At 42.2% G+C, this 21,632-nt stretch overlaps 1 protein-coding gene across 2 annotated transcripts in view; it reads left to right on the top strand.

Moving 5' to 3' along the window:
- LOC129708449 (alpha-1,6-mannosylglycoprotein 6-beta-N-acetylglucosaminyltransferase B-like) overlaps positions 1-21,632 on the top strand; it is a 656,277-nt gene that overhangs the window by 271,575 nt on the left and 363,070 nt on the right. For both annotated transcript variants that reach the window (XM_055654227.1, XM_055654226.1), the window contains exon 4: positions 3,645-3,775. In XM_055654227.1, coding sequence (XP_055510202.1) covers positions 3,645-3,775 — 131 coding nt within the window. The remainder of the gene's footprint in view (positions 1-3,644; positions 3,776-21,632) is intronic.

Raw genomic sequence — 21,632 nt, 5'->3', positions numbered from 1 at the left:
CAGCGCTGTAGGAAACTGGTCCTTTGGCCCACCGAGTCCGTGACGACCAGTGATCACCTGGTACTTTTCGATACACTAGGGATAATTTATAGTTTTACCCAAGTAAATTAATCTACTCACCTGTACGTCATTAGAGCATTGGAGGAAATCAGTGCACCGGGAGAATATCCATGTGGACACAGGGAGAAAATACAAGCTCCATACAGACAGCACACGTAGTCAGGATTGAACCCATGGTCAGGTGCTGTGAGGCAGCAACTCTCCAACTGCGCCTCTGTGCCACCGCCAAACTTCTTGATCTCTCCCTTGCTTTCCGCTTGTGAATTATTGCACTAGGCCAAACCTGACACTAGCTTGATGAGGTTTCAAATAGGAGTTGAAGGTTTGATGGATGGCGCAGTGGCAGTGTGAGGTAGAGTTGCTGCCTTACAGCACCAGGGACCATGTTCGATCCTGACCTCAGATGCCCTATTTGTGGAGTTTGTACATTCTCCCTGTAACACTGTGTATTCCTCTGGGTGCTCCCACATCCTAAAATCATGTGTTTTTTGTACGATAACTGGCCCTAATGTGTGTGGAGTGGATGCAAAAGTGGGTTAATGTAGAACTAGTATGAACGGATGATCTATGGTCAATATGGACTTGGTGGGCCAAAGGGCCTGTTTCCAAGCTCTACTCTAACTTTAGGATTTAGAGTTGGGAGGAGCATTTAGTTGAACGGCAGGATTATCCAAAATGCAGGCATTCGGAAAGGACACGTGCTCCGACAGTCAGTTGCCTAGCAATACTGTGCCAAAAATTGCCCTTCCACAAGGAAGTTGCCTTTTGTGCACTCTGTTTCTAAGCATCTTGGGCAGAGTAATCCAACCTCCAGGGAAGTATCTACCAATGGTAGACAAACATGCTGGAGAAACTCAGCGGGTGCAGCAGCATCTATGGGGCCAAGGAAATAGGCAACGTTTCGGGCCGAAACCCTTCTTCAGACAATCTACCAATGTTCCCCTATTTTAGGGCATGCACTCATCCCTTATCAATATTCTACAGCTGTATCTTGTAGTGTCACACTGCTTATCGAGATCAGAGCTATGAAGATAAATGAGAGTAGAAAGGAGTGTAGTAATGCCCATGGTGTCCAGACCGATAACATCATCCAAGAGAGCCAATGCCTCTGTTTGTGAATAAGTACAAACACATTTATATCATTTTTCGAAACAATTAGGCAGTTTCCCAGTGTGCTTTAAATACCCCCAAAACAAGGTAGAGAGAGTTTGAGACCTTTCATTCAAGAAAGTAACAAGAGGTAAAGAAGTCTTATGGTAAGCCCATCTTCATTGGCTGGGGGCATTGATTATGAGAGTCAAGAAGTTATGTTGCAGCTCTCTAAGACTTAGTATAGGCCACATTTGGAGTATTGTGTGCAGTGCTGGTCATATGGAGGCTATAGGGAGGATACAGAAGAGGTTTACCAGAATGCTGCATGGATTAAGGGATATTAGGTACAGGGAGAGGTTGGACAAACTTGAATTGTTTTCTCTATAATGCCTGATGCTGGGAGAGACCTGATAGAAATATATAAAATTAGGGGAGGCAATAAATAAGGTAGACAGTCAGAACCTTTTCCCAGGATGGAAATGTCAAGGATTAGAAAGTACAGCTTTATGAGTGGGACAAAGATTAAAGGAGATGTTGGGAGCGAGTTATTTTACACAGAGAGTGGTGGGTGTCTGGATTGCGCTAGCAGGGTTGGCGGTGGAGGCAGGTACGATAGTGGTGTTTAAATGGTTTTTAGAAACATAGAAACATAGAAAATAGGTGCAGGAGTAGGCCATTCGGCCCTTCGAGCCTGCACCGCCATTCAATATGATCATGGCTGATCGTCCAACTCAGTATCCCGTCCCTGCCTTCTCTCCATACCCCCTGATCCCTTTAGCCACAAGGGCCACGTCTAACTCCCTCTTAAATATAGCCAATGAACTGGCCTCAACTACCTTCTGTGGCAGAGAATTCCACAGATTTGCCACTCTCTGTGTGAAAAATGTTTTTCTCATCTCGGTCCTAAAACATTTTCCCCCTTATCCTTAAACTGTGACCCCTTGTTCTGGACTCCCCTCCCCAATATTTGCACATCCCCAATCCTTTCCACTTTAATTTCATGTTTCATGTAACTCGTTGAGTTTTATGACTGTCAATTTCTCTCTTGGGATGAATAAAGTTCTATCGTATCGTATGGCAAGAAAAGATATTGCAGAATATTGGTTAATGCAGTCAAAGCAGTGTGTCTGTCCAACATTTATTTTTTTATTAAGATGATTATCTGATGATCTGTGCGTTCTCTGTGGTACCTTCCTCTGTGCCAACTGGTTTATGGGTTTCCCACACTACAGCAGTGACCTAGGCTTCACAAATACGTGCGTGCTTGCACAATCTGGGCATCTCTAAATAAGCAATTTTAGATAGGTGTGTTGACATGCTGGAACTGGAGGTATACGGATCATGTGTGGGCAGTTAAGATTAGTTTATCTTGACATCATGTTCAGCACAGACATTGTGAGCTGAAGGGCCAGTTCCTGTTCAGATTCAGATTCAATTTTATTGTCATTGCACTTTTCAGTGCAACAAAATGGTTTAGCCTGCAGTCATAAAATAGAATAAATAACAAAACACACACTCAACACAGTTTAACATCCACCACAATGAGTCCACCAGGCACCTCCTCACTGTGATGGAAGGCAAAAAGTCCCAAAGTCCTTGTCTCTTCCCTCCTTGCTCTCCCTCTGCGCTGAGGCGATCCAGGCTTCCGATGTTGTGACCCCGCCGGGTGATGGTAAGCAAGTCCCTCGGCTGAATCCGAGCTCCGCGAACGGGCTGGTTCAAGGTCCTTGGCCTGGGGTGGTCGAGGCTGCCGCCCTCCAGCGCAGTGGACGAAGCTGTTGTTGCGGGAGCTCCAGAAAACAGGTCTCCAACCTGGGACCTGTGAGCTCCCGACATTGTCGTCCACTGGCCCGCGGCCGAGCCTCCGAGTCTCCGGCGTCGAGTTGGAAGTCGGGACGCAACGCCACCACAGCCCCGAAGTCGGCCAGCCTCACGTTGGTAAGTCCTGGCTGGCTCTGCCTCCGGAGCCTCGAGGTCGGTCCCAGTTGGAGGCCGCCAGCTCCGCGATTAGGCCTCAGCGCAAACAGAGATGGAGACGGGGGATACGGCAAGAAAGGCCGCATCCCACCCAAAGGAAGAGTCACAAAACATGTTTCTCCCACCCCCCCCACACATACACAACTAAAATAACTTTAAACCGAAATAACTTTAACAACGGGAGAAAAGAAAACAAAAAAAGAAAAGACAAACGGACTGCAGGCGAGCCGCAGCTACAAGGCAGTGCCGCCACTTCCGGTATTTGTGGTACTTTCCTATCTTCTATGTTTATTACCCAATGGAGTTGGTGTAAATTTATCAATAAATGGAATATCGGAAGTTTATATTTCTAGTCTGAACAATAAATATTCAGAAATGTAATAATTGGTGTGATAAATCATGTATTTAAATCATGTAACAATTTATCTTAATATTCATTACCAATTTTTTTAATCCTTTTTTAGAAGTGTCATTGCTAACAGATTATAAAATATTTGTCTTGTTTTCTTTCTCAGTTTCCAACATGCTGGCTTACTGGAGAAGATAGAAGCCATTGCCCAGAATGTTTCAAACCTAACAAACAAAATGGAGCAGTTTATGCAAGCAAGCCTAATGGCCGGGAGAGAAGGTTCCTTCTCTGGGAAAGGTACGTTATTTTACTGACATCCAACTTCTCCACCCATTGGGAAACCAATGCACTGTGGTAAGGCCGATCCAATTATTGGGATTTGGGAAGTGGGTTAATCTGATTACACATCCTAACGCCACATACCATTTTAAGGTTAAAAAAAGATATTTGAATTTGCATTGATTTTTGAAGTGAGAATCTGTTTTATATTTGATTACTAATTCATATTTCTGAATGTGCTAATTTGATTTCATGTAGCTTAATTCACCATCTGGCACAGTTCTTACAAATCGAGACACATTCAATGCTTCATTGAATACCTGCTTCGAACAATTCTACTTTGATGGTTCCAGATTAGATTTAGCAATGCTTAGCAGTCATTTTCGATGTACTGTATTACCAGTAAATATAAAATCCAGCAGACTTCATTTGAAACAGTGTAGAATTACTTTTTACCAAGAGGGTTACAAATTTGTTTTGGTTACAGTGCAAAAATGGCACAGTGAATCTACAGCCCATTTTATTCACTGCCCGATTTTCTTCTATAAACTTAAATGAAAGGAAGGTGACTAATGTTTAACCATTTTGTGCTGAAGCTAAACTCATATTCCTGAACTTTGAGCAGGTGCTATTCTATATAAATTCTTACATTTGCCATTTATATATTCGGATTGGACAATTAACGATCTGTCTTGGATCAACCACATAGATCCGACAGCCAAGAAGACATATCATCACCTCTACTTCCTTGGAGGACTAAGGAAATTTAGCATGCCTCCAAGGACTCTTACAAAGTACCACAGATGCACTGTAGAATGCATCACATCTTACTTTAGAAACAGCTCTGTCTAAGACTGGAAGACATTGCAGAGAATTGTAGATGTAGCCCAGTCCATTACACAGACACGACTTCCCACAATTGACTCATTATGCACTTCACACCGGAAAAGCAGCCAACATAATCAAACACCTCCCACCCTGCCCATTCCTCCTCCTCTCTGTTCCCGTCAGACAAAAGGTACAGAAGCTTGAAAGCGCACACCACCAGACTCAGAAATAGCTACTTCCCCTTTGTTATCAAGCTTCTAAACAGACTTTCCTCATGCTAGGGCGCTGTCCGATTCATCTCCACACCGTTGTGGCCATTGGACTATGTCTATGGAACTGTTGGGTTACAACGCTGGAATCTATAGTCTGTACTCTACCTTTCCCTTTGAAGGACCGATTGAATCTAAGTTTCACTTGATTGTATCATGTTGACTCTTTGTATTTATGACGAGTGTCAGTATTATGGGGAGATGGCAGGAGAAAGGGGTTGAGAGGGAAAGATTGATCAGTCATGATTGAATGGCAGAGTAGACTTGATGGGCCGAATGGCCTAATTCTGCGTCTATAATTTATGGACTTATGAACATGTAGTGTATTATCTGATCTGATTGGATCACATGTAAAACAAAGAAATAGCAGGGGCTATGGCAGAAATATTTCAAATGTCATTAGAAACGGGAATAGTGCCGGATGGATTGGCGTACTGCGCATGTTGTTCCATTGTTTAAAAAGGGGTCTAAGAGTAAACCTAGCAATTATAGACCTGTTAGTTTGACGTCAGTGGTGGGCAAATTAATGGAAAGAATACTTAGAGATAATATATATAAGCATCTGGATAAACTGGGTCTGATTAGGAACAGTCAACATGGATTTGTGCCTGGAAGGTCATGTTTAACTAATCTTCTTGAATTTTTTGAAGATGTTACTCAGGAAATTAATGAGGGTAAAGCAGTGGATGTTGTGTATATGGACTTCAGTAAGGCCTTTGACGAGGTTCCTCATGGAAGGTTGGTTAAGAAGGTTCAATGGTTGGGTATTAATGGTGGAGTAGCAAGATGGATTCAACAGTGGCTGAATGGGAGATGCCAGAGGGTAATGGTGGATGGTTGTTTGTCAGGTTGGAGGCCAGTGACGAGTGAGGTGCAACAGGGATCTGTGTTGGGTCCACTGTTGTTTGTCATGTACATCAATGATCTGGATGATGGTGTGGTAAATTGGATTAGTAAGTATGCAGATGATACTAAGATAGGTGGGGTTGTGGGTAATGGAGTGGAGTTTCAAAGTCTACAGAGAGATTTATGCCAGTTGGAAGAGTGGGCTGAAAGATGGCAGATGGAGTTTAATGCTGATAAGTGTGAGGTGCTACATCTTGGCAGGACAAATCAAAATAGGACGTACATGGTAAATGGTAGGGAATTGAAGAATGTAGGTGAACAGGATCTGGGAATAACTGTGCACGGTTCCCTGAAAGTGGAATCTCGTGTAGATAGGGTGGTCGAGAAAGCTTTTGGTGTGCCATGGCCTTTATAAATCAGAGCATTGAGTATAGAAGTTGGGATGTAATGTTAAAATTGTACAAGGCATTGGTGAGGCCAATTCTGGAGTATGGTGTACAATTTTGGACGCCTAATTATAGGAAGGATGTCAACAAAATAGAGAGAGTACAGAGGCTAGATTTACTAGAATGTTGCCTGGGTTTCAGCAACTAAGTTACAGAGAAAGGTTGAACAAGTTAGGGTTTTATTCTTTGGAGCGCAGAAGGTTAAGGGGGGACTTGATAGAGGTTTTTAAAATAATGAGAGGGATAGACAGAGTTGACGTGGAAAAGCTTTTCCCACTGAGAGTAGGGAAGATTCAAACAAGGGGACATGACTTGAGAATTAAGGGACTGAAGTTTAGGGGTAACATGAGGGGGAACTTCTTTACTCAGAAAGTGGTAGCTGTGTGGAATGAGCTTCCAGTGAAGGTGGTGGAGGCAGGTTCGTTTTTATCATTTAAAAATAAATTGGATAGTTATATGGATGGGAAGGGAATGGAGGGTTATGGTCTGAGCGCAGGTATATGGGACTAGGGGAGATTATGTGTTCGGCACGGACTAGAAGGGTCGAGATGGCCTGTTTCCGTGCTGTAATTGTTATATGGTTATATGACCTCAGTGCACATGACAATAATAAACCTAAACTTATATAATGCCTTTGATTTTATTTATGATTAACATGATTCTTCCTTATGCTCACCATATTGTTTCTTTTCAAATACTTATTCACTTTTGCAATTAATTTCCCGCTTGATTTTATTGATTACTTGCCTTAGTTTTTGTCTCTTCCAAATGCTGGAATTATCTCCATTCTGGTAGCAGATGTGGAGATTCAAAAGATTTGTCATATAATGACAACATTTACTCACCTTTTGTGCCCATCTCCATTACTTTATATTATTGCTTGTGGTCTACTAGTTCATAATATGTTGATGAAATATGTTGAAGGATTGAGGAATAGGTGCCATTGAGATTCCACTGGTGTTTGACAGTGTTTTTCTGATTAAGAAAAAAATATATACAGTGTAGCATACAGTCTCACATATTGTTTGTAGAAACAAGAAACACAACATGCTGCAGTAACTGAGCGGCTTATGCAGCATTTCTGGCGAACATGGATCTAAATGATGCTTTGGGTCGGGACTCTTCTTCTGACCCAAAATGTCACCTGGGCAGTCATAGAGTCATACAGCATGGTCACAGGCCCTTCTGCCCAACTTTCCCATGATGCCCAACATGTCCCTTCTACACTAGTTCCATCAACCTGTGTTTAATCTGTATCCCTCTAAACCTATCTTAACTATGTACCTGCCTAAATGTTTCTTAAACATTGCGATAGTACCTGCCTCAATTACCTCCTCTAGCAGTTCATTCCATACACCCACTACCCTTTGAGTAAGAAAAATTATCCATCGGGATCCGATTAAATCGTTCCCTCCTTTCCCACCTTCAACCTTTGCCCTCTGGTTCTCGATTCCCCGATCTATTCCCTGGCCCATCCATGTTCTTCAGAGACCCACTGAATTACTCCAGCACTTTGAGTCCTTTCAGATTATTTATTAACACTGCCTGGAACACACTATTATTTTCAAATAGAAGACACACATTTGCTGTATAATACACTTTATTTGTAAAATATTGAACACTATTATATGTTAAAATTCTTTCTATTTCAAATGATTCTACCATCGTTTTCATTCGAGTAAATAGGGCCCTCGTGTTCAACATTAATCATGAAGGTGGAAATATAAATCTGGGTGCCATCTGAGTAGGGCAGCACAGTAGCACAGTGGTAGAGTTGCTGCCTTATGCCCCTGTCCCACTTAGGAAATCGGAACGGAAACCTCTGGAGACTTTGCGCCCCTCCTAAAGTTTCTGTGCGGTTCCCGGAGGTTCCAGGACGTTTTTGTCAGTCTCCGTACCTGCTTCCACTACCTGCAACCTCCGGCAACCACCTGCAACCTCCGGGAACCGCACGGAAACCTTGGGTGGGGCGCAAAGTCTCCAGAGGTCTCCTAAGTGGGACAGGGGCATACCAGTGCCAAAGACCCTTGTTTGATCCTGACCACGGGTGCGTCTGTACGGAGTTTGTACGTTCTCCCCGTGATCGCATGGGTTTTTGCCGGGTTTTCTGGTTTGCACCCACAATCCAAAGGCGAATAGGTTTGTAGATTAATAGCTTTGGTAAAAATTGTAAATTGTCCATAGTGTGTAGGATAGGGCTAGTGTACAATGATTGCTGGTTGGCATGGAGACTCGTTGGGCAGAAGGGGCTGTTTTCACACTGTATCTTTAACTTAAACTAAACAAAACTCAATTTCCATTTACAGCTCTTGCATTAGGAAGATGTTGGATGAATTGTTTCATTTTTCAGTTTAGATTTTAGCTTTAACATGTTTCAGTGCAGCGTTTTGCACTGTTGTGAATTTTAGTAGCAGGTAACCAAAGATCAGTAATTGCCGTAATTGCTGTTATCAGGCAACTGAATCATCCTACCGCAACCACAGAGCTGTCCTGAACTATTATCTACCCCATCGTGGACCCTCGGACTATCTTTGATTGGACTTGACTGGATTTACCTTGCAATAAACGTTATTCCCTTCACACATATCTGTATATTGTGAATGGCTCGATTGTCAGGTATTGTCTTTCTGCTGGCTGGTTAACATGCAACAAAGGCTTTTCACTGTACCTCGGTACCCTTGACAATGAACTAAACTGAACTAACATAAAACATGGCAGCATTTTAAGTATAGATCAGATTCAGTTCAAATTGAATTTCCATGCTCTTTTGTGCTAGTCTAAGAACAGTATTGTGCGGATATGCATGCAAAGTGAATGAGTTACTTTGAGAGTTTCTTGAAATGGCATTAATTAGTAGATCTTCACAGAAGCTCTCAAATTAACTGGTACTTTGACACAGGGGCTTTGTGTGCAAGTTGGTGGTGCTTACTTTCATTTGTCATTTGAAACTTGTAAGAGTTTAGTTTTCAACTTTAGTTTTAGAGATACAACGAGGAAACAGGCCCTGCGGCCCATCGGGTTCGTGCCAACCAACAATCTCCCTGCACATTAGCTCTATCCTGCACTATGGGGACAATTTACAGAAGCCAATTAACCTTCAAACCTGCATGTTTTTGAACTGTGGGAGGAAACCGGAGCACCCGGAGAAAACACACACGATCACAGGAAGAATGTACAAATTCCATACAGACACATACGTGGTCAGGATCGAACCTGAGTCTCTAGCACGGGGTGGCAGCAACTCTACTGCTGTGCCACTGTGCCGCCCAGTTCTTTAGAATAAATCCAGGAATATCTGGAAACACTTTACAGGTCATGCAGTATCTGTGGAACAAAAATGTGACTGAAGAGTTAACTCTGTTTCCCTTTCCACGTTTGAGGCATGACAACATTTCCGGGTGGCTCAGTGGCTGGTGGAGCAGCTGCCATAGCGCCAGAGACACGGGTTCAATCCTGAATTCTCTGTTCTATCTGATTTTTCTTTATGTAATATATGCAAATATTGAATACAATTTAATAACATATAAATCATCAATTATTGCACTACTTTAGAGATACGGCATGGAAACTAGGCTTTCGACTCACTGAGTCCTCATCAATCACCGATCAGCCCGTACACTAGCATTAACCTACACACTAGGGACAATTTTTCGTTTACAGAAGCCAATTAACCTTCAAACCTGCATGTCTTCGGAATGTGGGAGGAAGCCAGAGCACCCCGAGAAAACCCAGGCTGTCACACAGGGAGAATATACAAACTCTGTACGGACATAACCCGTAGTTAGAATTGAACCCGGGTCTCTGGTGCTACAAGCCAGCAACTCTGCTGCTGAACCACTGTGCCACCCAACTGTTTAACTAGGCTTAGCTTTTCATCTTTATGTAGTTTTATGTAGTTGGGCTGAGTAATCTCAGGCACAGTTTGCCCATGGCCTTGTCAGTCATTGAATCACGGGTTGTAAAGGCAACGTGTAGAAGCTTTGAAGAGCGTCCCTGCATTCAAAGGATGACACGAGTGCGCTAAGCCTGGAGCATCAGTGGCATTTGCGATCTATTATCTGACCCCCACCTTTCTAACACATGCTCGCTGTTGAGTGCAAGATGACTGATACATGCATCGTTACAGTACTCTGTTTTACAATGGACCACATTGTTAGCTGACAGAGAGAAGCAGAATGCTTTTTTTTAAATAAGCTGATTAGAAATATTGGAAGGAGGGGAGAGAGAATGGAAAATTGTGCTATGAATAATATTGTTTTGTCATATCATTGCAAGTGAGATTTTTTTTCAATTTACTGTACATATTGATCATTAAAGCACTGAAGCCGACCAATATTATGTTCTCTTCAACTGACATCTCACAACATACTGAATATTGTTAAAGTAACTCAAGACGGCATAATACCAATTCTGGTTTCAAAGAAATCAACATATCTCTTCTAAATGCACAGTTTATCCTGGTAACAGGATATGTTTTCAATGAACACCAGTGTAAGAAAAAAATTCCTGGAGGAGTCATCTCATTCTATATTTGCCTCGTAGTGGAATGTTAGCACAGCAGTCCAATGCAGTCTAGTGTAGTGCAGTCTAGTGCTGTCTAATGCAGACCAATGCTCTGTGCACAGAAAGCTTCTGCAAATGCTTCTGTGCAAACTCCTGCTGGATAAAGGAACTAATATCAGTCTCCTCTCTCTGACATCTTCAGCTTGTTGGCCCTATTTAAACCTCGACAAATTCATTGAGCAAGCTGTGCCATTAGCATGCAGTTATCAGACTCCTGAAACAGACTCTTTTTATTGAGCTGTGCCAGAGAAAGATGTTACCAGGTAGATGGAGGAAAAGATCCAAGGTTGTTTTCAAATTCCCACTTAGAAAGCATGCAACACCCTCACTGACTCCGTTGAATCCAGGTCCTGTTTCTACCCATAGCACCCAGAGCCTTCACGCACTGTGGTGGCACAGTGGCCAAGTGGTAGAGTTGCTGACTTACAGAACCAGAGACCTGGGTTCAATCCTGACTATGGGTGCTGTCTGTACAGAGTTTGTACGTTCTCCCTGTGACCGCGTGGGTTTTCTCCAGGTATTCCGGTTTCCTCCTACACTCAGAAGACGTGCAGGTTTGTAGGTTAATTGGCGTTTGTAAATTGTAAATTGTCCCTAGTGTGTAGGATAGTGCTGGTGTACAGGGGTGATTGCTGGTTGGCGCAGACTTGGTGGGCCGAAGGGCCTGTTTCCATGGTGTATCTCTAAAGTCTAAAATTTAAAGTAAAGTCTAAAGGCAGCTGCATGTACTGTGAAGGTTTGAAGAGCAGACCACCTCCCGAATTACCACTCATCTTCCCTGCCATGCATCGCTTGCATCGTCCTAAAGCAAAAACTGCAAGTCCCATGTCTACCTCCAAACCCATGAAACAGAAGGAGGAGCAAGCATCCTTCATTCCAAGACCATCCCTGAGAAGAAGAGAAACACACATGTTTGTTTCTATCAAATACTGATCGGTGTTGACTCCCTTGATGTTGATGGTGGTTGACCTTATCATGGTAATGTCATGAGTTGGATTAACATTGACTTCTCTAACATCAAATAGCCCTTGCTTTCCCTCTCTCCCCATCCCTTCCCCCGTCCCAGATCTCCTACCAGTTTTACTGTCTCCGACTACATTCTATCCCTATCCCGTCCACTCCCTTAACATCAGTCTGAAGAAGGGTCTCGACCCAAAACATCACCTATTCCTTCTCTGCATCCTTCTCCCAGAGATGCAACCTATCCCACTGTGATACTCCTGCATTTTGTGTCTACCTTCGATTTAAACCAGCATCTGCAGTTCTTTCCTATACATTGATTTGTCCTGCCTTTTGCGAACAGAATGTATCTGGGTAATTTCTGCATGTTGGGTATATTCCAGGGTTGTAACTATACCAAAACAGCTTGGTGAGAGGTACAAAAAGTTCTGGCTGCAATCTGCTGTAATATAGCTTGGATGTTTCTTGATCCCACTGATTCAGAGAGAGTGGCTTCCCTGGCTGTTATAGGCCAGCTGAACCATCCTCCCATCTAAACATGGTCTATCAGAAAATAGTGCTCTCACTTAAAAGCAATTATTCTGTACGTTCCCCATATTATTCCCAGTCATAAGATAGGCTGCAATCATATTTCTGGTAGACCTTATAATATTTTGCTCGGACTAATTGTTACATCTTTCCAGAGGCAGAGACCAGACTTAAGCCTTATTCTTTTCACTCCAACTATTGAAAGTTTATCTCCAAATCTGCATAAATATGTTGTCTAGGGATACAAGTAACAAGATTATCCCATGAGTCTATAATTATGAAAGAAAAATAAGAAATGTAATCCAAGAGATAACAATTCAATTACCAAAAGAAGAATGAACAGAATTCCTTTCTTAAGAAAAGCTTAAAGCTCATAATTACAATTTCTCTGCATTGTAAAAGATTTATAGTCAGTAAATAAGTTTAAATAAATTAATACATCAAAGTGAATCAACGTAACATTTTACAATTCTTCCAATGCAATCCTTCTGGATAGACTCGGCTTGTACTCACTAGAATTTAGAAGATTGAGGGGGGATCTTATACAAACTTACAAAATTCTTAAGGGGTTGGACAGGATAGATGCAGGATGATTGTTCCCGACGTTGGGGAAGTCCAGAACAAGGGGTCACAGTTTAAGGATAAGGGGGAAGTATTTTAGGACCGAGATGAGAAAAACATTTTTCACACAGAGAGTGGTGAATCTCTGGAATTCTCTGCCACAGAAGGTAGTTGAGGCCAGTTCATTGGCTATATTTAAGAGGGAGTTGGATGTGGCCCTTGTGGCTAAAGGGATCAGGGGGTATGGAGAGGGGGCAGGTACAGGATACTGAGTTGGATCATATTGAATGGTGGTGCAGGCTCGAAGGGCCGAATGTCCTACTCCTGCACCTATTTTCTATGTTTCTATGTTTCTGCAATTTCTTTAGTTGGAGAATAGGGATAAGTACTCTTTTACCACTGTAAACAGCATAGAGTAATAGAATCATACAGCACAGAAATAGGTTAATCGGCCCATCTCATCCTTGCCGACCAAACTGACCCATCCAAGCTAGTTCCGTATACCCATGTTTAGCACATATCCCTCAACCCTTTTGAAGAATGAATGAATGAATGAAAGATACAGCATGGAAACAGGTCCTATTGCCAACCAGGTCCACACTCACCATGCATCACCCGTTCACACTAGTTCTATGCTATCCCACTTTCGGATCCATACTCGTCACACCTGGAGCAATTTACAGGGGCCAATTAATCTACAAGCTTAAACTAATCTCCACTGCTTACATGCGATGTACACCCTTGAATTCACTGCATATTCATGTACCTTTCTAAAAGTCTTTTAAACAATACCATTGCATCTGCCTCCACCATCACCTTTGGTAATTCATTCCAGGTACCGACTACACTCTGTCTAAAAAAAAGCTTGCCCCACACACTTCCTTTAAACTTTGCGCCTCTCACTTTAAAGCTATGCCCTCTCGTCCTTGATATTTCCACCCGAGGGAGAAGAAAGGTAATAATAATAATAATAAATTTTATTTGTTGGGCGCCTTTCAGACATCTCAAGGACACCTTACATAGATTAACATGAATATAAACATATAATCAGAGTAAAATAATTAATAAAGACATCACAGAGACACAAACTAAAAACAGAATTCAGTCCAAAAACAGACAATCAAAAACACAATGTGAAGAGAGAGCAGCGGCAGCTAAAGCGCGCCAGCGTCCACTCTCCCTTCACGGCAGCCATCTTGGACAAAGACTAACAGGATTACGTAGAGACAGAAAATCATCCCCCCACAATGGATACCACTGTGGGGGAAGGCACAATGTCCAGTCCCCCAACCCCAAGTTCACTCAAAGTCAGGCCTATTGAGGCCACCGCAATTGCCTCTACGGAGGCCCGATGTTCCTGGCCGTTCTCACCGAGTGGAGTTGCCCCAGCGTCGGGAGAGTCCTCCCAGCCGCTGTACCACTGGCTTTAAATGGCACACTTTAGGCTTGGTTGAGTATGGTTGTAAAGCTGCAGCAAATAATAATGTAATTGTTTGACAATTAATAACTGTTGAATATAGTTAAAGGGAAGGCCATTCCAAGAATGGAAGGATTGGTTTGGAAGAAACATGATTTTTTTTTTTACGCTGAATTACTAAGATGTACTAAATAACCACAAGACATATTTATTGACCATAAACCTTTCATAAGGCAAATAAATGCTAGTCACAAGGTTTTAGCTTTCTAAAAAAGAATTCTAATCACCGTTCTTTAATTAATTGAAATGTTAACTGTTGGATTACTTTTCTGTTTTCCCTTCATTATTATAGATACTTGGGATAATTATGTTACTTGATCTCCAGACGACACATTTGTGCAGATGCATAGATGTGCCGAGTTTATAACTGATCCAACTCTGCAGGGCTATTAAAAACATTGTTGTCCTCCAAATTGTTCACACTGTTAGCTGATCTGCTGACTATCCTTTGATAATTGTTAATAATTCATTTATTTTTACTGTTTTTTCTAACAACCCTTAAGCCCTTGCAGCAGCAAGCAAGGAATTGAGTGTTTAGTTCAGTTTAGATATCTATGAATGCAGTGTTAGCATTCATAGCAAAAGGATTTGAGTACAGGAGCAGGGAGGTGCTACTGCAGTTGTACAGCGTCTTGGTGAGACCACACCTGGAGTATTGCGTACAGTTTTGGTCTCCTACTCTGAGGAAAGACATTCTTGCCATAGAGGGAGTAAAGAGAAGGTTCACCAGACTGCTTCCTGGGATGGCAGGACTTTCATATGAAGAAAGACTGGATAGACTCGGCTTGTACTCGATAGAGTTTAGTAGATTGAAGGGGGATCTTATAGAAACTTACAAAATTCTTAAGGGGTTGGACAGGCTAGATGCAGGAAGATTGTTCCCGATATTGGGGAAGTCCAGAACAAGGGGTCACAGTTTAAGGATAAGGGGGAAATCCTTTAGATCCGAGATGAGAAAAACCATTTTTCACATAGAGAGTGGTGAATCTGTGGAATGCTCTGCCACAGAAGGTAGTTGAGGCCAGTTCATTGGCTATATTTAAGAGGGAGTTAGATGTGGCCCTTGTGGCTAAAGGGATCAGGGGGTATGGAGAGAAGGCAGGTACAGGATACGGAGTTGGATGATCAGCCATGATCATATTGAATGGCGGTGAAGGCTCGAAGGGCCGAATGGCCTACTCCTGCACCTAATTTCTATGTTTCTAGAGATACAGTTGAAACAGACACTTTGGTCCACCGAGACCACGGAGACCAGCGATTACCCCATACTCTAGCACTATCCTACACACTAGAGACTATTTAACATTTTTTTTACCAAAGTCAATTAACCTACAAATTAATCTATGTTTATGGAGTGTGGGAGGAAACTTGGGCACCCGCAGAAAACCCACACAGGTCACGGGAGAACGTACAAGCTCCGTACAGACAGCACCCGTAGTCGGGCTTGAACCCTGGTCCCTGGTGCTGTAAGGCAGCAGGTCTACCGCCCCTTAGTGCTGGCATAGAAATCTTATCTCGTTGAAAACATAGCATTTGCTGCTGGTGCTTTAAATTTAATATATTCCAATGGGGATATTCTTTAACAAACATAATAGTAGGCTTTCAGTTCCACATAAGCAATCAAAGTAAGCAAAATGACATTAAGCAAAACAACATTAACCTCCTGCCGATTGTACATATCCTGAGCAAAAACTCTCATCATTCTCCTTATTATTCTGATGCATGGTAGTGGGTTGAAATTATGTTATAATGTTAAAGGTCATCTTGTATCTATTTTGTTGTTCACACACACTCCCACTATAATCCAACCCTTCATTAAATATGATATGATGAATTTAATACCCAAAGTTTGAAAGATCAATTTTGTTTCACATTATTTTGATCTGTGTAGAAAATACTGAATCAGATTTTCATGAATTAATGGTACAATTCCAAAATGCGCTAGAGAAATAAAAAATAAAAAAAATGCAAAATGTTAGTTACATTTTTAATCTCGCAAGGGGTCATTTTTCTCCAGCAGTATGATTATTTCCTCTGGGATATTCTGTAGGATTTCAATGAGGTGGTTAATTGTTGGACAATCTAATGCATTATTGGTTATGCTGTAACACACAATGGGTCAAATATGTTCAGAGGTTATTACAGAATGATTTATAATGAAAGTAGTATTATTCTTTTGTTTAAAGTCTGCACAGGATATAGAACAGTACAGCACAGCATAGGAACGAGCCCTTCGGCCCACATTGTTTGTGCCGAACATGATGCCAAGTTAAATTTATCTCATCAGTCTGTACACAATTCCTTCTATCCCTTGCCTTCCATGGGCCTATCTGCAGGCCTCTTAAACGCCACTATCGTATTTACCTCCACCACCACCCCCGGCAATGCGTTCCAGGCCCCTACTACACTCTGTGTTTAAAAAAAACTTGCCCCACACATCTCCATTGAACATCCTAAATCACAGCTTCTAGCTTTGCCCTCTGATGTTGGACATTTTCCCCCTGGGGGAAAAAGGTTCTGACTGTCTACCCTATCTATGCCTCTTACAATATATATACTTATAATATGGTAATATAATAATATTCTGAATTAATCTTAAAATGTTTATTAGTTGTATGGTTTATTAAATCATTTGGTGTTTGAAGTATATTTACGAAGTATAACATGCAGGAACTTTGAGATTTTTTTTTTGCATTCTCCAAGTTGAGGTGTTGGCTCTTAGGAATATCATTATAAATCAGCGTTCAGTAGAACAATGTCATTCATTTCCATCTTATATACCACTTGGTTAGCTTGGTATGAATGCACAATGGTATGAATATTGAATCCGCTGGGTACAAGTAATATCACCCCCAATTATTTCCTCTTATTGAAGCAGTGCAGCGTAGGTTCACGAGATTGATCCCTGGGATGGTAAGACTGTCATATGAGGAAAGATTGAAAAGACTAGGCTTGTATTCACTGGAGTTTAGAAGGATGAGGGGGCATCTTATAGAACCATATAAAATTATAAAAGGACTGGAAAAGCTAGATGCAGGAACAATGTTCCCAATGTTGGGCGAGTCCAGAACTAGGGGTCACAGTCTTAGAATAAAGGGAGGTCATTTAAGACTGAGGTGAGAAAAAACATTTTCACCCAGAGAGTTGTGAATTTATGGAATTCCCTGCCACAGAGGGCAGTGGAGGCCAAGTCACTGGGTGGATTTAAGAGAGAGTTAGATAGAGCACTAGGGGCTAGTGGAGTCAAGGGATATGGGGAGAAGGCAGGCACGGGTTATTGATAGGGGACAATCAGCCATGATCACAATGAATGGCGGTGCTGGCTCGAAGGGCCGAATGGCCTCCTCCTGCACCTATTTTCTATGTTTCTATGTTTCTGTTTCCTCTCCCTCAACCCCAGTGCACACTCATTTCTGCCACCATCCCCCACCACCCAAGTCACCGTGCGCCTTTGTACGCCTATTTCTCATCCCCGCATCCCACATTTCCCTTTTATTCTCCCTCTTTCTCCCTCTCACTGTCTCTTGCACCCATAACCCTCTCTCTGTCTTTACATTTAATTCTTTCTTTTCTTTCATTATCCAAAATCCATTTGTCTCCTTTTCACCCCCATCTTTTGTCACTTACTTCACCCATCTGCCATTTATCCCACATTCCTTGCCTGTATCTAACTATCACGTGCCAGGAAAAAGAGAATCAAAGTGGTGGATTAACTCAGCGGGCCAGGCAGCATCTCTGGAGGTCATGAATAGAGAACATTTTGGGTTGTAACTCTTTTTCCGACTCTTCAGATACATGTCAAGCCTTGTCCCACCACCACCTCTCTTTTCCAGCTTTATCTTTAATAATATAATAAATGTAGGCAGGTAGGCGGCGCGACTCTGGTCAGCAGCGGCCTCTGCAGGCTGTCCGCGTTTTTATTATTTTTTGTCTATGTTTATCTGTAGTTTTTGTTATTTTTTTTTTGTTTGTTGGTGTGTGTGTGGGGGGGGGGGGGGGGTGGGTGGGAGGGAGGGGGAACTTTTAAATCTCTCCCTGCACTGGAGACCCGACCTCGGCCTCCAACAGAAGAAGCCAGGGACTCTGGTGCTGACTCACCTCACCGTCGCGGAGCTGGCCGAGTCCAGAGCGGGTGGAGCGGTGGTGGAGCGCTGCTGCTGCTGCTGCCGCTGCTGCTGCTGATGCGAAGGCTGCTACTGCGGGTCTGCGGACGGCGGCACCGGGAGCCCGGCGGTCCCTGGAGGGAGACCGTTTTTCAGGGCTCTCGCAACGGCGACTTCTCCCGCCCGAGTTGCGGGGTCGAAGAGCTCCTGGAGCGGGGCCTGACATCACCGCCCCGCGCGGCTTGGAATGGCCGCGGGACTCTGCGAGCGCACGCCGGGGGCTCTAACACCAAGACCCGGTGTGCGACCTTGCACCACCCGGCGTGGCTTTAATGGCCGTGGGACAATCGCCATCGCCAGCCGGGGGCTTTGACTTTGACTCTGACATCGGGGGGGGGAGAGTGCAGTGGAGAGATAAGTTTTTTTTTGGCCTTCCATCACAGCGATGTGATGGATGTTTATGTAAAATGTAAATTATGTTGTGTCTGGGGTCTATTTGTTTGTAATGTATGGCTGCAGAAACAGCATTTCGTTTGGACCTCCATGGGTCCAAATGACAATTATATTGACTATTGTGAAGAAGAGCCTAGACCCGAAACATCATCTATCCATTACTTCCACAAATACTCCCTGACACACTCAATTCATCCAGCATATTGATTTTTGCTTATTTAGTTCCAAGTTCTTTTAGAAAGTTTAGTGGATTTTTGCAGTGAATTACTGTGGATAATTCTCAATACCAGGAATCCACATTGTATTCCTGGTAAATACTGTGCAAAACTTTAGACTTTAGAGATACAGCATGGAAGGAGGCTCGTACACTAACACTAACCTGCACACTTGGGACAATTTACAATTTTTAGCAAAGTCAATTAACCTACAAACCTGTACGTCTTTGGAGTGTGGGAGGAAACCAGGACACCTGGAGAAAACCCTCGCAGTCACAGGAAGAAAGCACAAACTCCATATAGACAGCAGCCATACTCAGGATCAAACCCATCCTCTGCCACTGGGAAGCAGCAACTCTACCGCTGTGACACCGTGCTGTCCCTAACTCTGGATAACATATACAGTATTTCTGTGTCTAAGGAGACTGAGTTTGAGGTTAACTTTGCACTCGGTTGATTTCAGACAAAAGTTGAAAGAAACTATGTTTAAACCATAGTTTGGGAATCAAAAAAGCAGCAGAAATATCAAACTGTATTACCAAGTTCCCAGGGAATCAAATCTGGGAATTTAATATTGCAGTTGGATTATTACAGAATTAAATTTGTTTGCAATGTGTGAATTATCACCAGGCAATGTTTATGTGGCATTGGGAATACGTTCAAGGAGATTATAAAAACAGGTAATCTTTCTATGCAAACTTATTACAGTTGGAATGACCTTGGCTAAATAACATTCATTCAAAATATGTGCAAATGAATCCTATTTGAGCGCAGTAAGAAAGGCACATCACTCTTTCAGCTCTGTGTGTTATGATTTATCTTTTCCCAGCAAATAAATTGGAGAGTAGGATCATCTTTGTCGAGTTGTTGGATTTTGTGTGCACCTGCTGTGTCGAATCAAATTCCATTTGAGTTTTCTTTGATGCTCAAATATAAGTGAAAATTACCAATAATATGCCCTAGAAATTTTTACAAGCAACTTATTCCAATTTAAAGTTAAAGATCTAAATAAAATGTCACTGTGCTCAATTTATGAGGTTTAAATTAGCCGAATGATAAAGAAGTAAATTGGAGAGTTTGCACATCTAATTTTACAGCAGGCTTTAACCTCTTCTCAAAAAGAAGGCAAACCGTATTGTCATGATGAAAACCAGTTCCAGAACCCAGGCTGGAAAATGTGTATGTTAGCCAAAGTGTGAATTTTCTTTTTATCTTGGTCAACCTAGCTAGTGCTTCTTGAAGAGACTCTTGATGATAGGACAAAATAGTTTAATTATTTTCTGCATTATGTTAGGGGGCAGGTGTGTGTGTGTGGATGTGTGTGGGTGTGGGTGTGTGTGTGTGTGTACATACATAACTGTCTGAAAATTATCGAATGACTTGCTAGTATAATATAAATAGCCTTGTTTTTTTTTTCTCATAGTATACTTGCAAACTATTAAATTTAAATAGTACGGGAAAGATACGGAGAAATGAATGGAATGAAAAGCTATCAAGACTCTAGACTTGATTGTCCATGTCCATGCACAGTTGGTGTCTGCATTGGTTTTGATCCTAAACAATTCTCTCAATCTTGGAACAATCCCAATGAATAAGACGATATAGTACAAAAAGGAGGAGAGAGGGAACCTGGGGAAATGTAGGGTAGTTATCTGGACAGCAGAAAACAAGGAAATGCTAAAATCGACATCAAAGTAACAGGGCACTTTGGAAAATTTCAATATTATTAAGATCAGTTGCAGTTTTATGAAGGATTTTTTAAAATATAAATTAGAACCTTTTGAGGATACATTCTTCCTTCAAGGAGACTTTGCAGAATATCACGAGTTAATCCTATTAAAGGACACAAAGTGCTGGAGTAACTCAGCAGGTCAGGCTGGATCTCTGGAGAACATAGCTATATGACGATTTGGGTCGAGACCCTACTTTAGACTGGAGAACTTGAGTCTGAAGAAGGGCCTCGACACAAAATGTCATTTATCCATGTTCTGCAGAGATGTTGCCTGACCTGCTGAGTTACTCCAGCACTTTGTGCCCTTTTGTGCATTATCCAGCATCTGCCGTTCCCTGTTTCCGCTTCTTTACTCAGAGAGTGGTAGCGGTGTGGAATGAGCTTCCAGTGGAAGTGGTGTCGGCAGGTTCATTGGTATCATTTAAAAATAAATTGAATAGGCATATGGATGAGAAGGGAATGGAGGGTTATGGTATGAGTGCAGGCAGGTGGGACTAAGGGAAAACAGTTGTTCGGCACGGACTTGTAGGGCCGAGCTGGCCTGTTTCCGTGCTGTAATTGTTATATGGTTATATGGTTATATGGTTAATCCTGTCAATAACATTTTGAGATTTCATGCACAGTTCCGCAAGGATGCATGTGTCTAAAATGCATTTGATGCACAGTTCCACAAGGATGCATGTGTTGGTGTAATCAGCCTAGTTGATGTGAAAATTAAAGTTTTTTGTGAATATTGCTTTACTTTTGTCACAAATCACATTTCTTAATTATTATTCTATCCATCAGTGTAGTACAAAAGTGTTATATTGTACCACCATTACAAATACTTTTTACAGGCCTCCACACTTCTCCCACCAGTATATTCCAGGTGTATGTCAGCTATAGTTCGTATCT

Source organism: Leucoraja erinacea, chromosome 23 (assembly GCF_028641065.1).
Source record: "Leucoraja erinacea ecotype New England chromosome 23, Leri_hhj_1, whole genome shotgun sequence".
NCBI classification, from domain to species: Eukaryota; Metazoa; Chordata; class Chondrichthyes; order Rajiformes; family Rajidae; genus Leucoraja; species Leucoraja erinaceus.
Note: the sequence above shows the minus strand (reverse complement) of the source record. Positions and strands in the feature narration are given on the sequence as shown.